This window comes from Salmo trutta, chromosome 7 (assembly GCF_901001165.1).
Source record: "Salmo trutta chromosome 7, fSalTru1.1, whole genome shotgun sequence".
NCBI lineage: Eukaryota > Metazoa > Chordata > Actinopteri > Salmoniformes > Salmonidae > Salmo > Salmo trutta.
In genome coordinates, this window is record NC_042963.1 from 33950239 (window position 1) to 33966646 (window position 16408).

General features: G+C 42.8%; 1 protein-coding gene across 1 annotated transcript; it reads right to left on the bottom strand.

Annotated features, from left to right (window-relative positions):
- Positions 1-7565: 7565 nt before the first annotated feature.
- On the bottom strand, positions 7566-11818 carry LOC115197283 (mucin-2-like). The gene is made up of 2 exons (XM_029758667.1): positions 9514-11818; positions 7566-8581 (listed from the first exon to the last, which is right to left on the bottom strand). Exons 1-2 carry the CDS (start codon positions 11720-11722, stop codon positions 7872-7874), a joined length of 2919 nt encoding a protein of 972 aa, XP_029614527.1. The 5' UTR covers positions 11723-11818; the 3' UTR covers positions 7566-7871.
- Positions 11819-16408: the final 4590 nt, after the last annotated feature.

The following is a 16408-nucleotide window of genomic DNA, read 5'->3' on the forward strand; positions in this document are numbered from 1 at the left end:
CAACTTGGAATTGTAAATCGGGAACTCTGCCTTTTTCTAGAGCTAGGACCTGAAGATCACTGACATCATCATGATTCAACCTTTTTTTGGTGCTTTCAAGTTCCCAGTCTTGAAAGCACCATAAATCCAGAGAATGCCAGACTTTGATGACAAAGCTTGATGACAGAATTCACAGAATTCCTGTTCAAGTGAGCACAGCACAACAAGGTGAGTCCAAAAATGTGAGTCCAACAATGTCTTGTATGCTGCTGCATAAATGATGTAATATGCCAGGGAGATATGTATACTGTAGCTAAGAAAGTAATACTAAGTGTATGTTGTGTAGTAAACTGTTAGTAGTCCATGTGCCTCACCATAATAATTTGGTCTATTTTCACCTCTTAATTTCGCCTACTGTTCTGACTTGGTGATGCACATGTAGCCTGTAACCTGTTTTTGAGAAATGTAATCATCGAGTATTGTAAGAGCTTTCATTGGCTGCTTATATGACTCCTTTATTTATCCTATGGTTCTGACTTGGTGTACAGGGAGAACACTGTAAGAACGGCCCATGTTCTGAATTCTGTCACTGTACATTTCAAAAGTGCTGAACAAATAGTTCTATTGACTACGTCCATCCTAGCTCGCTCATTAATGTCTTAATTGAAATTACAGATTGCCTCTTATCCACTTGTCGTCCCCTTATGCCATAGTTTGCACATCTCAATTGTCAGTAGAAACCACATTTGTTTAAGCAAGTCAGCCATATCAGCTATGTTTTTGTAAAAGGCAGTAAATGAGGCTGAATGAATTGTTTAGCTGCCAGACAAGGCTCCGCTGATAGCCAGCTGTAGCAGTGGTAAGGTGTTGGGACTGCTGTTGGGACAGCTTTATGTAGGCCCTAACAGTTTGTGGGCACCGTTTGTCACCGTTATAGTGCAATTAATGTATTGTTTAGTGTTGTGTAGTGTAGCTTTGCTGGCATGCACCTCACATTTTCTTTTTTTGCCCCACCAAGATGTACACGCTAAAATCGGCGCTGTATAATATGGGTATTTGAATCAGAAGAGTAATAGGTATACTTCATTTCCTGGGCTTAGTTCAAACATGTTTGTATAGAAAGTCAAGAGACTGAACACATCAAAAAAAGAAATTAAGATATGTTTTTTGACCGCATTACATTTTTTCCCGTAAAAATCACAGAGAATAAAAAAAACATTACAACAATCATCAATCATTCCAGTACAATAAAGAAGTCTTTCTACATCTTTTCATTACAATAATATATGCCTTTTAGCAGTGACCTTTATCCAAAGCGAGTTACAGCAATGCGTGCATACATTTTATGTGGTCCCGGGAATCTAACCCACAACCCTGGCAGTGCAAGCGCCATTCTTTAACAACTGAGCCATACAGGACCACCCTCTGAGTATTTTTCTTTCTCGTCACAGGCGAAAGACTTCTACGAAACCGCTTTCCAACAATACTTTCACACAGTAACCTTACATACCATAGATAATAAGGTATCTTGTAATATATTACTTCAGGAACTCTAAACATCTTTTCCACAGATTAAAATTGTTCCATTTTAATCCATAAAAAAGTGGTGTTTCGTTTCAGAACACTATGTGGCAGTATTGTACCAACAGAGCAGGCTTTTCCAAGGCCCACTGATATTCTTTTTTTTTCAATCCCTTTCGTGCAATTTTCACAAGTATGTGGTACATTTTCACAACGCTTAGTACAAATGTCAAAACAGATAATTAAAAAGGCCGTTGTTTCAAAGCTCTAAGCACATTTTCAATTCCCTAAGTACAACACACAAAATAATTTTGTCAACTTAATCAATGTTTAATCTAGTAATACATGTTACATATTGCAATACATGTTCATATAAAGTAATTGCTTTTCATAATGCAATGCTCACATTACTTTTGATATGATTGCCTTCTCATTTTATGAAATACATATTACTATTACTCAATCCGACTGCTCTTAATTGATAATCACTTAACCGTTTGGTAAACCGATAGGTTTTACACTGGTTTGTCTACAACAGATTTTGAGAACTACATAATGGAAATGTATGTTTATGATATATACTGTAATGATATGATATACTGTAATGTACTATTATGATGATAACTATTATGATTTTACTTCACTTTATGTGCTGTATGTAATAAATTCCCCTATACAGTACATGTATCCAAAATCGCTGGGGTCTTTTTGTGGGGGGGTTTCACACTGCTTTACTAAAATTGCATTGGCCAATACAGTACTGTAATTCAGTAATATATGCCATTTACGTAGCAGACGTTTTTATTGAAAGTGATTACAATACAGTAAAATACAATATATGATTACAATACAGGAGGAAGGTGTATGATCACCTTCCCCATGAGTGTGCCACCCTCCTCCATGCCATGGAAAAGGCATGCATTGACATCAATCCAGACCTACGCTACCGTTCAAAAGTTTTAAAACATCTATTCAAGGGTTTTTCTTTATTTTTACTATTTTCTACATAGTAGAATAATAGTGAAGACATCAAAACTATGAAATAACACATATGGACTCATGTAGTAACCAGAAAAGTGTTAAACAATCCAAATATATTGGAGATTTTAGATTTTTCAAATAGCCACCCTTTGCCTCGATGACAGCTTTGCACACTCTCAACAAGCTTCACTTGGAATGCCTTTCCAACAGTCTTGAAGGAGTTCCCACATATGCTGAGCACTTGTTGGCTGTTTTTCCTTCACTCTGCAGTCCAACTCATCCCATACCATCTCAATTTGATTGTGGTCAGGGGATTGTGCAGACCAGGTCATCTGATGCAGCACTACAACACTCTCCTTCTTGGTCAAATAGCCCTTACACAGCCTGGAGGTGTGTTGTGTCATTGTCCTGTTGAAAAACAAATGATAGTCCCACTAAGCCCAAACCAGATGGGATGGCGTATCGCTGCAGAATGCTGTGGTAGCCATGCTGGTCAAGTGTGCCTTGAGTTCTAAATACATCACAGACAGTATCACCAGCAAAGCACTCCTACACCATAACACCTCCTCCTCCATGCTTTACAGTGGGAAATACACATGCGGAGATCCTTCGTTCACCCACACCGCGTCTCACAAAGACATGGCGGTTGCAACCAAAAATCTACAAATTGGACTCCAGACCAAAGGACAAATTTCCACCGGTCTAATATCCATTGCTCGTGTTTCTTGGACCAAGCAAGTCTCTTCTTCTTATTGGTGTCCTTTAGTAGAGGTTTCTTTGCAGCAATTCAACCATGAAGGCCTGATTCACAGTCTCCTCTGAACAGTTGATGTTGAGATGTGTCTGTTACTTGAACTCTGTGAAGCATTTATTTGGGCTGCAATATCTGAGGCTGGTAACTCTAATGAACGTATCCTCTGCAGCAGAGATAACTCTGGGTCTTCCATTCTTGTGGTGGTCCTCATGAGAGCCAGTTTCATCTTAGCGCTTGATGGTTTTTGCGACTGCACTGGAAGAAACTTTAAAAGCTCTTGACATTTTTCCGTATTGACTGACCTTCATGTCTTAAAGTAATGATGGACTGTTGTTTCTCTTTGCTTATTTGAGTTGTTCTTGACATAATATGGACTTGGTCTTTTACCAAATAGGGATATCTTCTGTATACCCCCCTACCTTGTCACAACACAACTGATTGGCTCAAACGCATTAAGAAGGAAAGAAATTCCACAAATTAACTTTTACGAAGGCACAGCTGTTAATTTAAATGCATTCCAGGTGACTACCTCATGAAGCTGGTTGAAAGAATGCCAAGAGTGTGCAAAGCTGTCATCAAGGCAAAGGGTGGCTATTTGAAGAATCTCAAATATAAAATATATTTTGATTTGTTTAACACTTTTTTGGTTACTACATGATGAGCTAGCGGAACGCCTCACTAATATCCAATGGTAGAGCGTTGCGCGAAATACAAATACCTAAAAAATGCTATAACTTCAATTTCTCAAACATATCACTATTTTTACACCATTTTAAAGACAAGACTCTCATTAATCTAACCACATTGTCCGATTTCAAAAAGGCTTTACAGCGAAAGCCAAACATTAGATTATGTCAGGAGAGTACCCTGCCAAAAATAATCACACAGCCATTTTCCAAGCAAGCATATATGTCACAAAAACCAAAACCACAGCTAAATGCAGCACTAACCTTTGATGATCTTCATCAGATGACACTCCTAGGACATTATGTTATACAAAGATGCATACTTTGTTCAATCAAGTTCATATTTATATCAAAAAACAGCTTTTTACATTAGCATGTGACATTCAGAACTAGCAAACATACCGAAAACTTCCGATGAATTTACTAAATTACTCACGATAAACGTTCACAAAAAACATAACAATTATTTTAAGAATTATAGATACAGAACTCCTTTATGCAATCGCGGTGTCAGATTATAAAATAGCTTTTCGGCGAAAGCACATTTTGCAATATTCTGAGTACATAGCCCGGCCATCATGGCTAGCTAATTTGACACCCACCAAGTTTGGCCCTCACCAAACTCAGATTTACTATAAGAAAAATTGGATTACCTTTGCTGTTCTTCGTGAGAATGCACTCCCAGGACTTCTACTTCAACAACAAATGTTGTTTTGGTTCCAAATAATCCATAGTTATATTCAAATACCTCCGTTTTGTTTGTGCGTTCAGGTCACAATCCGAACGGTGACGCGCGAGCGCATTTCGTGACAAAAAAAATCTAAATATTCCATTACCGTACTTAGAAGCATGTCAAACGCTGTTTGGTTAAAATCAATTTTTATGCTATTTTTCTCATAAAATAGCGATAATATTCCAACCGGGCGACGTTGTATTCATTCGCGCAGCTCCAGTGTCACTGTTCCCTGCCTGACCACTCACAAAAACACCTGCTTTTTTTCGCACAGAGACTGCAGACACCCCATTACACTTTCTGGCGCCTTCTGAGAGCCAATGGAAGCCTTAGAAAATGTCACGTAACAGCACAGATGCTGTATTTTCGATAGAGATGCCACAGAAGGAGAACAAATTGTCCAACAGGGTACTTCCTGTATGGAATCTTCTCAGGTTTTGGCCTGCCATATGAGTTCTGTTATACTCACAGACACCATTCAAACAGTTTTAGAAACTTTAGAGTGTTTTCTATCCAAATCTACTAAGTATATGCATATTCTAGTTTCTGGGCAGGAGTAGTAACCAGATTAAATCGGGTACGTTTTTTTATCGGCCGTGAAAATACTGCCCCCTATCCCAAACAGGTTAACACTTTTTTGGTTACTACATGATTCCATATGTGTTATTTCATAGTTTTGATGTCTTTACTATTACTCTACAATGTAGAAAATTGTAAAATAAAGAAAAACCCTGGAATGAGTAGGTGTCCTAAAACTTTTGACCGGTAGTGTATGTCAGGCTTATTTTCACCATCCCAAAAGGTTTTTCCCCATGTGGATTAACAATGACGACATTTACTGGAATTTCAATGAGAACCTTTGGCCAAATGTTCAAGACATCCTTGATGCAAACTAGTCCATGTTAAATGTTATGTTTATTTCATTAATTTCATTTGTTTAATTTGATTACAGTACACCTAAACTCGGCAAAAAAAGAAACGTCCTCTCACTGTCAACTGTGTTTATTTTCAGCAAACTTAACATGTGTAAATATTTGTATGAACTTAAGATTCAACAACTGAGACATAAACTGAACAAGTTCCACAGACATGTGACTAACAGAAATTGAATAATGTATCCCTGAACAAAGGGGGGGTCAAAATCAAAAGTAACAGTCAGTATCTGGTGTGGCCACCAGCTGCATGAAGTACTGCAGTGCATCTCTTCCTTATGGACTGTACCATACTTGCCCGTTCTTCCTTTGAGATGTTAACCCACTCTTACACCAAGGCACCTGCAAGTTCCCGGACATTTTTGGGGGGAATGGCCCTAGCCCTCAACCTCCGATCCAACAGGTCCCAGACGTGCTCAATGGGATTGAGATCCGGGCTCTTCGCTGGCCATGGTAGAACACTGACATTCCTGTCTTGCAGGAAATCATGCACAGAATGAGCAGTATGGCTGGTGGCATTGTCATGCTGGAGGGCATGTCAGGATGAGCCTGCAGGAAGGGTACCACATGAGGGAGGAAGATGTCTTCCCTGTAACGCACAGCGTTGAGATTCCCTGCAATGACAACAAGCTCAGTCCGATGATGCTGTGACACACTGCCCCAGACCATGATGGACCCTCCACCTCCAAATCAATCCCGCTCCAGAGTACAGGCCTCGGTGTAACGCTCATTCCTTCAACGATAAACGCGAATCCGACCATCACCCCTGGTGAGACAAAACCGCAACTCGTCAGTGAAGAGCACTTTTTGCCAGTCCTGTCTGGTCCAGCGACGGTGGGTTAGTGCCCATAGGCGACGTTGTTGCCGGTGATGTCTGGTGAGGACCTGCCTTACAACAGGCCTACAAGCCCTCAGTCCAGCCTCTCTGAGCACTGATGGAGGGATTGTGCATTCCTGGTGGAACTCGGAAAGTTGTTTTTGCCATTCTGTACCTGTCCCGCAGGTGTGATGTTCGGATGTACCGATCCTGTGCAGGTGTTGTTACACGTGGTCTGCCACTGCGAGGACGATCAGCTGTCCATCCTGTTTCCCTGTAGTGCTGTTTTAGGCGTCTCACAGTACGGATATTGCAATTTATTGCCCTGGCCACATCTGCAGTCCTCAGGCCTCCTTGCAGCATGCCTAAGGCACGTTCACACAGAGGAGCAATACCCTGGGAATCTTTCATTTGGTGTTTTTCAGAGTCAGTAGAAAGGCCTCTTTAGTGTCCTAAGTTTTCATAACTGTGACCTTAATTACCTACCGTCTGTTTGTGTCTTAACGACCGTTCCACAGGTGCATGTTCATTAATTGTTTATGGTTCATTGAACAAGCATGGGAAACTGTGTTTAAAGCCTTTACAATGAAGATCTGTGAAGTTATTTGGATTTTTAATTATGTTTAAAAAACAGGGTCGTGAAAAAGGGACGTTTCTTTTTTTGCTGAGTTTATGTTGTAATTGTATCTGAACAATATATTAATTTTTTGCATCAATGATTTTGAAAGTTGATCACACATTGGATAGAAAGGATGGAAATTAGATTTTTTGTCAATTGTGATGGGTAGTGCAAGTGTATTACCTAATGCTAAAACAGTGTAATGAATATTACATTCAAAGGGCAATTTTGGACCATGTATCTTGCATATTTTGCTATTTAATTAACTGGTTGTTAAAACCACTAAATTGAGCAGATATCATTATGTTGTGTTTTGGTGATTAAATCAATGTTATCATGGTATTTCACTGTAAACTTATATTTTCGATCAATGGTTGTGTGGTGAAATATGTCTCCAAACAAAATGAATGCACAGTAAAAGGTTTTGAATAAAATACTTGCTGTGTTATATGTGTTAGCAGTTTGGAGTTTTGTTCTAAGATTTTAGAAAATGTACCACATACTTGAGAAAATAGCACCAAAGCGATTGAAAAAAAAACTGTGTGAAGAAATCAAGAAGATGTAGGGGTTGACCCACTATAATATTTCAAAGAGTAAATAAGATACAATATATTCAAACTGCTTGTTAAACAACAGCCACTATAAACACCCAAAATATTAAACAGCAGTACAATCTGAATGTCTGCATTTGCACATTAATAAACAGTGCTCCTCCTCAAAAAATACATATTTTTCCTGTTTTTGTCACGGACCCATTGAAAAATTGCTGAGGCCTTATAGGGTTTCCCAGACCCCCTGTTTGACAATTGCAACAGCTGAGTACGCCAAACGAAGAGCCAGCCATCTAGCTCACTTTGCATAGCCTCTCGGCCTGATCATCATTCTGACAGTCTTGAAAGATTGTCTGTCATTTGTTGGGTAGTACTCTGTAGATATATTATGCCACGTACCCCAGTAGATCCCGTTCCTCACCCCTTTGTACTTTCCCACATAATATCTCCCGTTGAGATTGGCAGCCATGCAGGCATCAAACCACCAGCCTGAGTCGTAGTAGGCCCCACAGTTCCCTGAAGGGTAGCGGTCATAGTCCCTGTCAGGAGTCGTAAAGAACCTGTTGTTGTGGTTGTAACTCTTGCTGAATTGAAGTGCATCTCCCGCCGTGCCCGAGTACCCACCCACAGACAGGCGGTACCGCAGCCGTTCGCCAGCCACACGGAAGAGCCTGTACTCTGCATACTCCCTCACTCTGTTAAAGTCTTCCAGCTCCGCCCTGAGGACCATCTCCCTGTGTCGGGTCAGGAGGTGGATGTGGTCATTGCCCAGCCAGAACTCCCCAGCCCTCATGTTACCGAAGCCCGTCCGGTATTCAGCCCATGTCCTGTTGAAGTTCACACTGCCGTCCTGACGGAGCTGAATGACGGTCCACCCTCCGTCATGAGACTCCATGTCACAGAACACTGCGATGGTTACATTCTTAGGGTCAGGGGTCACTTGGTAGACCCCACTGTTCCTCTCCCCCTTGGCCATGTGGTCAGAGCAGTCTCTGGGTGCCATGGTAACTGTTGAGTGGAAGGATAGTGGAATGAGAAAACAAGATTAGAGTAGTCTGTCATCCTTTCTGAAAAAAAGGTGCTTTGGCGCGTAACACAAACACAAATGTTCTTACTGTAGGCCTTTCTTACTGTAGGCCTTTCTGTAGGCCTACGTTCGGTCATTTCCTGCAGTCAATGACCGAACGTGCCCGATTTGGCCTCATGGGTGGAATGTTATTAATATTTTTTTTTAAACAGACAAAAATGCTGTGTTTCTATGTCAAAAAGCTTTGTTATATTTCAGTCTTCTGTGATGTATATGCAGTGTAATATTGGAATGCAAACTCAAAATGTAATACATTTCAACTCTATATCTGACATGGTACAGGTGTCTTATTTTTTTAAAGCCCATAACCATGTGTGTGATGTGTATACTTTTGTTTTATGTTTTCACTGGTCTTTGAAGGGTCAACCAGGAGTAGGAAAAACAAAATGGTAAACAAGGAAAACACCAATCATATTTAACAGCCCTTGTTGTTCAAAAGGTATTGAATACCTTTGCAATGAGTGTCAATAGAAGTTTATAATTTATCTTAATCACTGAGGATAGCAATAGGGTTTTCGTAGACAGTATTCTGAATTTTTAATCGCCATATCTGTATAGCAGGATTCTATAAAGTTTACAATTTTTTTTTATCTTACTATGAATGTCAGCACATTTGGTACCTACTATAGCCTACCTGGTAACAAACAGTACATAATATGGCTTGATATGGCTTGATTCAGTGAACCCTTAAGAAAGATTGACTTTCAGTTTATTTGTATTTTTACAGGAAGAGTCCACATGAATCAACGTTAATTTCAAACTAAACTGTTTGTATTCATCAACTGCAATGTAATTATCATAATCCATTTAAATAGCAGACAATAGCAGGTAAAGTAAAATTGATTTCTCTTACCTCCTGGTGAAATCAGTGCAGGGTTTTGAGGCTGGTTCCCTGTTCTGTCAGTCTTGCTGCCTACCTGGTCCTTCTCCGTGAGCAGGACCTTTGGGTGCCCTCCTTGTAAAACCTTTGGCCCTCCACTTGTGTCCTTTGTGCCATTCAGACTAGCAGATACCCGGCTGGTCTTCACACGAAGTTCTCTCACACTGGGGGTGGAAGACTCAGGTATGGGGCAGGGGGTAGAGGACTCAGGGTTGGTGGTAGTTGGACTACGGTCAGAGTTGGCCAATGGGATGGGTTTAGTAGTAGAAGTTTTGGGGCTAGGGTTTATGCTAGTCTGTTGGTTTGAGCTGGTCTTACATTTTAGACTGGCAATAGTAGTGGTAATTGTGCCAGGGCTAGTGGTTGTTTTCCGGCTAGTGTTAAAGATGTTTTTTGAGCTAGAGCTGAGGGTAGTTTGTTGGTTAGGTCTTGTAGTTCTTGAGCCAGGGCTTGCGGTCATTTGTGGGCTGGGGTCGGTCATGGTCCTTTGGCTTGAGGTACTAGATATCTTGGGGCTAGGTGTGGGGGAAGTGGTCCTTTGACCTTGGGTGGTGGTTTTAGGCCAGGGCTTTGGAGCAGTTCTGGGCTTCAGGACAGGTTTAAGTTTTGGTCCAGGTTTATGTCTTGGACCTGGAATAGGCCTTGGGCCTGGCTTGGGCTTTTGGTCTGGTTTGGGTTTTAGGCCAGGTTTGGGCTTAATGCTAAGTCTGGGGTTTGTTGAGCTGGGTTCAGGATGTTGTGCAGAATTTGTCTCTGGACTGATGCTGGTACTGGGGGTCCTTGAGCTGAGGCTAGTGAAGCTGGTCATTGAGCTGGGGCTAGTGGTGGTTTTGGTTTGGTTTAGTGTGATGATGCTTAAGCTGAAAGAGCCTGTCCAGATCCTTGAACTGGTGATCTTTGAGCTAGAGCTAGTGGTGGTTGCAGGAGATTGACTTGGTTTGGTTCTGCTGAGACTGCCTGGACTGGGGGTAAAGCTAATCCCTGTGCTGGAGCTGGTAGTCCTGGAGCTTGGACTGGTGGTCTTTGGGGTGAGGCTAGTTTTGGTGTCTGGAGTTGAGCCAGGTCTGGAGGAGCTGGTTGGACTGGGTGGTCTGGGCTTAAAGGCAGGTTTGAGCTTTGGTCCAGGTTTGGGTCTGGGTCCTGGAATAGTTATTGTGCCTGGTTTGGGCTTTAAGCTGGGTCTGCGAGTCCACCAGGACCCAATTCTGGAGCTTGGATGGGTGATCCTTGAGCTAGGTCTAGCGGAGGTAGTATTTCCTGGAGTTGGGGTACTGCTACTGCTGAGGTTGGCCCCAGGGCTGGAACTAGTGGTCTTGTAACTTGGGTTAGTTATCTTTGGGGTGGTGCCTGGAGAGTGGCCCGGTGTGGTGCTACTTTGGCTTGTCGTCATGGTCTGTCGACTGTGGCTTCTGATCCCAGGGCTGAGGCTAGTGGTGGGGGTTAAAGTTGTACCAGTTATGTTACTGGTCTTTGGATTGAAGCTGGTTGGGCTGGGTGGTCTGGGCTTTAAGATGGGCTTTGATTGTGGTCCAGGTTTAGTCCTTAAGCCTGGAGTAGGCTTTGGGCCTGGTTTGGGCTGTAGGTCAGGTCTGGGCTGTAGGCCAGGTCTGGGCTTAATCCAAGGTCTGGTAGTTGTTGTGTTGGGTTCAGGGTTTTGGACAGATGTCGTCTCAGGGCTGGAGCTGGTACTAGTGGACCTTGAGCTGAGAGAAGTGAAGCCAGTCCTTGGGCTGGGGCTTGTGGTGGTTGTTGTTTCTGGAGTTGAACTTGAGCTGGAAGAGCTGGCCTGGATGCTTGAACTGATGGTCTGTGGGCTAAGGTTAATGGTGGTGGCTGGAGGAGAACCAGTTCTGGGATTGGCCTCTGGAATGGTGCTGGAGGAGCCAGTTGGACTTGATGATCTGAGCTTCAGGACAGGCTTTGGTTTTGGTCCAGGTTTGGGTCTGGGGCCTGGAATAGGCCTTGTGCCTGGTTTTGGCTTTAGGCCAGGTCTGGGGGTCCACCGGGACCCAATTCTGGAGCTTGGACTGGTGGTCCTTGGGCTAGGTCTAGCGGTGGTTGTAGTTTCTGGAGTTGAGCTACTGCTACTGCTGGCCACAGGGCTGGAACTAGTGGTCCTGTAGCTTGGGCTGGTAATCTTTGAGCTAGGACTAGTGGTGGTGGCTGAAGAGTGTCCCGACATGGTGCTGATTTGGCTGGTACTTGTCTTAGTGGACTGTAGACTGGGTCTTGTAAAGCTGATTGCAGGGCTAAGGCTACAAGTAGTGGTTGATGTTGAGCTGGGTGGGCTGGGCGGGCTGGGCGGGCTGGGCTTTAGGACAGGCCTTTGTTTTGGTCCAGGTTTAGGTCTTAGGCCTGGAATAGGCTTTTGGCCTGGTTTAGGTTTTAGTTTAGGTTTAGGTTTAGTGCTGAGTCCTGTTGTTGTTTTTGTCCTTGTCCATGCAGGGCTGGAGCTGGTGGTGGTGGTCCATGAGCTGAGGCTAGTGAAGCTGGTCGTTGAACTGGAGGAGCTAGTCGGGCTGGGTGGTCTGGGCTTAAGTCTGGGTCTGATGGCCTGTTTAGCTTGGTTGGGCTTGTGCTTCTGGACAGGTCTGTTTTTTGGGCTAGTAGTCCTTTTTGATGAGCTGGTGGTTGTTTGGTTTGTGCTTGTTGTGATACTTGGGCTGGTTCTGGCAGTCCTATAGCTGGTGCCTGAACTTGGGTTTGTGATGGGGTCAGACCTGGTGGCTCCCTGGCGAGGTAAAGAGGAGATGGTCCTTTGACTGGAGCTTGTCCTTGTGCTGGAGATGGAGGAAGATCTGGGGCTAGAGGTTGAGCTGGAGGAAGGACTTGAAATATATCCACGGCTGGTGTCTGAGCTAGATCCTGGGCTGGGATTGGTGGCAGGTCTAGGGATGGAGTTTGATGTTTGATCTGGTCCTGAGGAGTCAGGTCTGGGGATAGAGTCATGTTTTAAACCAGTGCTTGGGCTAGGTGAGGTCGTGTCCTGATCATCTGTCATCACCGGCCCTATGCCGTCTCTCTGCACACTTTGGACAGTTTTTTCTACCTCTTTCTCTATCTTCTTCCCGGTCTCTTCTTGATCACTCTGTTTCTCTTCTTGATCACTCTCTTTCTTTTTCTCATTCTTTATCTCCTTCCCTTGCCAAGGATGTTGACTCTGCCTCTCCTTGTCTATCTTCCCCTCACTCTCCCTCTCTATCACCACCTGTTGTTCTTCCTTCTCCTGGATCTCTTCTCTATTTCCCCTCCCTCTCTCCTCCTCTCTCTCTCTATCCCCCTCACGCTTTCTCTCAGTCTCCAGCGCCTTCTTCCTTACCTTATCCCCCTGACTCTCCTTCTCAGTTTGCATCTTTGTTTCCCATAACCTCTCTCTTTCATTTTCACTCCCCCTGTCTATCTCACCCCCTCTCCCCCTCTCCCCTTCTAAAATGCTCTCTTTCTCCATCTCTGTCTCCCTTTCCTCCTCTTCCTCTCTCTTAGTCTCATATTCTATTTGTCTCTCCCTCTCTATCTCCCATTCCCTGTTTTCCTCCCATTCGCTCTCACACCCTTTCTCCCGTTCTCTCTTTCTCTCCTCTACAATATTTCTCTCATTCTCCATAGCCCTTTCTTCCACTCCGTCTCTCTCTTCCACAATTTTTCTCTCCCTGTTTCTTGCCCCCTCTCCGTCCTTCTCCATCTTCCTTTCTCTGCCCCCTTGTCTCTCTGACTTCTTCTCCCCCTCTTTCTCCCTCTCTCTGTCTCCCAATCTCACCTGCTCCCTCTTTCTGTCCCCCAGCCTCTCTCGCTCTCTCTCCCTCTGGCTCATCTTGCACTCCATGCAGGCTCTCTTCAGCTGTTCCACAGTCTCCTTTAGCCTTTGCACCTCCTTCACCGTCCTCTCCAACTCCCTGAGCTGCCAGGGCAGCATGATGTCCAGCGGAGGCAAGATAAATCGGTAGGGGCATGCTTCCTCTTCTATCCCCTCTCCCCCACACTTCCCTGCAGGCTTTAGAGTTACTAGGCAGCTCCCAGATTCTGTACCCCACTGGAAGGTTCCCTCGCTGGGGTTTGCATAGTTCCCAGGGGTCCTGGAGATGGCCAGCAGGGCTCCGCACACGTAAAGCACAGCTAACCTCATCGCTATCCTGAGTTATAAGAATGATGAGAGAAGAGAGGGTGAGAGGGTGAAAGCCCCACCTCAGTGTGTGGGAAGCTGTGACAGAGAGAGGGAGGGAGGAAAGGAGGGGAAGAAGGAGGAGGGGGCTGAGGGACTTCTTAAGAGTGGTGTCTGCATATGTAAGAGGGATGGAGAAAGAGAGAGAGAGAAAAACGGAATGGACGTGAGGGATAAAGAATTGGGCGTCCACTTCAAGGGGGTATCCATGTCTGTGAGAGAGACAGGAAAGGAGAAGGGAAAGAGTTTTGGGGGATTAAAGTAGTCTTTAGTTGCTTCAGCATGTCACCAAACAAACAGGTACAGAACTAAATCGGTCCTAAAAAGAACAAGGCACGGAAAATCTTTAAAAGCGAAAGGCATTAATACAGCATATTGTAATCCTATTATTATTTTCCACATTGTCTTTAACATAATCAAAACATCTAATGAGGACCATTCGCAACGGATTCTCACTCCATGCTGTAATGATAAGCACACATTGTTTTCTTTCCTTGTATATCACTTCTGTGAATATGCATGTGTGACAGTTGCTTCCTGACAATAGGGCTGACACACATGTGAATGACAGATGAGACAGGTCCAAATATACATTCAAAGCACAACTTTGTCAGATCCTGGGCTGTAGACAAATGTTTGTTCCATTACTGTTCATAAATACTCTATCTCATATCTGTCTGTCTTCGGTTCTTTCTGCCTTCGGTTCTCTCAGGCTTCAAAGAAATAGCAGGCAAGTATTGATCTTCACATATTTATCCCAGAGGGTTTGTGGTTGCTAAATACAGTGTATGGGTAATGATTTTTCTTAGTTAGAAGAATTGTAGGCCAATTATACACATTCTATTCTTGGAAATAACAGAGTTTTATTGCCTTTGGAATGTGAAATACAATACTGTACTTCAGATTTTTGTTTAAAAATGAATATGGAAAAACAATACATTTTGGGCCGGTTTCCTGGTCCCAGATTAAGCCAGTTTCTGAAGATTCAACATTGAGCTTTTTAGTCCAGGAGTAGGTTTTACCTGGATCTGAGAGGCCGGCCCGTTGGGTAGAGTTTCACCACATTTAAAGTCCCAGTTTATCCCCTGGTGACAACACAACAATTACTTTGTATCTCCCTCTTTTCTCTCACTGACCTCTGCTCTGCTATTTGATGCTGGAGAGTATGCTTCTCAGATGTGTTTCAGCAAAGACAACCAGAAGTTGTATTTTCCTTTTGTTTGACAGGGACAGTGTGATGGTGTGGAGAGAGGCATTGAGGGATGTCGGGAAAAGAGAAGGAACATCTGAGGATATCACAGGCTCATGCATCAAATGATAGTGATGAATTAAAGTCTTAAAAAAACATGCTTTTTTGGTGGTGTCACTATTTCTTGCCATATAATCAACCTCCAATCCTATTTATCACTTATTATAGTGATTGAATGCAACAACAGGATTTGAACCATTACACTACAGCACACTCCTTCCTGCAGTGGTGTAAAATACTTTAGTAAAAATACTTTCAAGTACTACTTAAGTCGTTTTTTGGATATCTGTAATTTCCTTAACTAATTATATTTTTGACTACTTTTACTTTTACTTCTCTACATTCCTAAAGAAAATAATGTACTTTTTACTCCATACTTTTCCCTGACACTCAAAAGTACTTGTTACATTTTGAATTCTTAGCAGGACAGGACAATGGTCCAATTCACGCACTTATCTAGGAGAACATCCCTGGTCATTCCTACTGCCTCTGATCTGGCGGACTCACTAAACACACATGCTTCGTTTGTAAATTATGTCTGAGTGTTGGAGTGTGCCCTCGGCTATCCATAAATAAAACAAAAACAAGAAAATGGTGCCGTCTGGTTTGCTTAACATAAGGAATTTGAAATTATTTATGCTTTTACTTTTGATACTTAACTATATTTTAGCAATTACATTTACTTTCGATACTTAAGTATTTGTGAAACCAAATACTTTGAGACTTTTACTAAAGTTGTATTTTAATGGGTGACTTTCACTTTCACTTGAGTCATTTTCTATTAAGGTATCTTTACTTTTATGACATTTGGGTACTTTTTCCACCACTGCCTTCCTGTTCCATAAAGGTTTGCTCCTCTTCACTGATGCTGTAGTACATTTCAAATAAACAACGATACATAAAAGGGATGCTTGGCCGCATTCTCTCTTTCAAAGTGGCCATGACAAGGACACAAACCAGGACCAGTTATCCTGCCACCACTTAGCTGAAAAGCTAAAAGCAAATCCAGCCGTCTCTCAAGGATTGGTGTGAGAGAACTGTTTACACTCTAGCCATCTTTTCTCAAGAGGACCACAATGGAAATAAGTCCCAGACTTTATTGTGTGTTCTCCTCCATGATTTTACTAATGTACATGTATGGCTTTTTCAAGTTTTATGTGTGCTTGTTTTTTTAAATGGTTGAATGAATAAACAAAGCCATATGTACTAACCCTGATCCCTTGACTGATGGGTATTCATTTAACAACCAAGAACAGGCCATTTATAACCCAACCTGGTATAAACTCACAATGCCTACGTAGTTGAAGAATTAAGTTGTCCCGATACCCTAGACTAGACTCCTCACCCAATGGCTCAGGTTAGGATTTGCCTACGGGCGATTTCTACCCAGAGCGATAGCCGATAGCACTACACTGCACAGCCAATTTCCTTTATCATTTTTTATATCCAAGCCATTAATA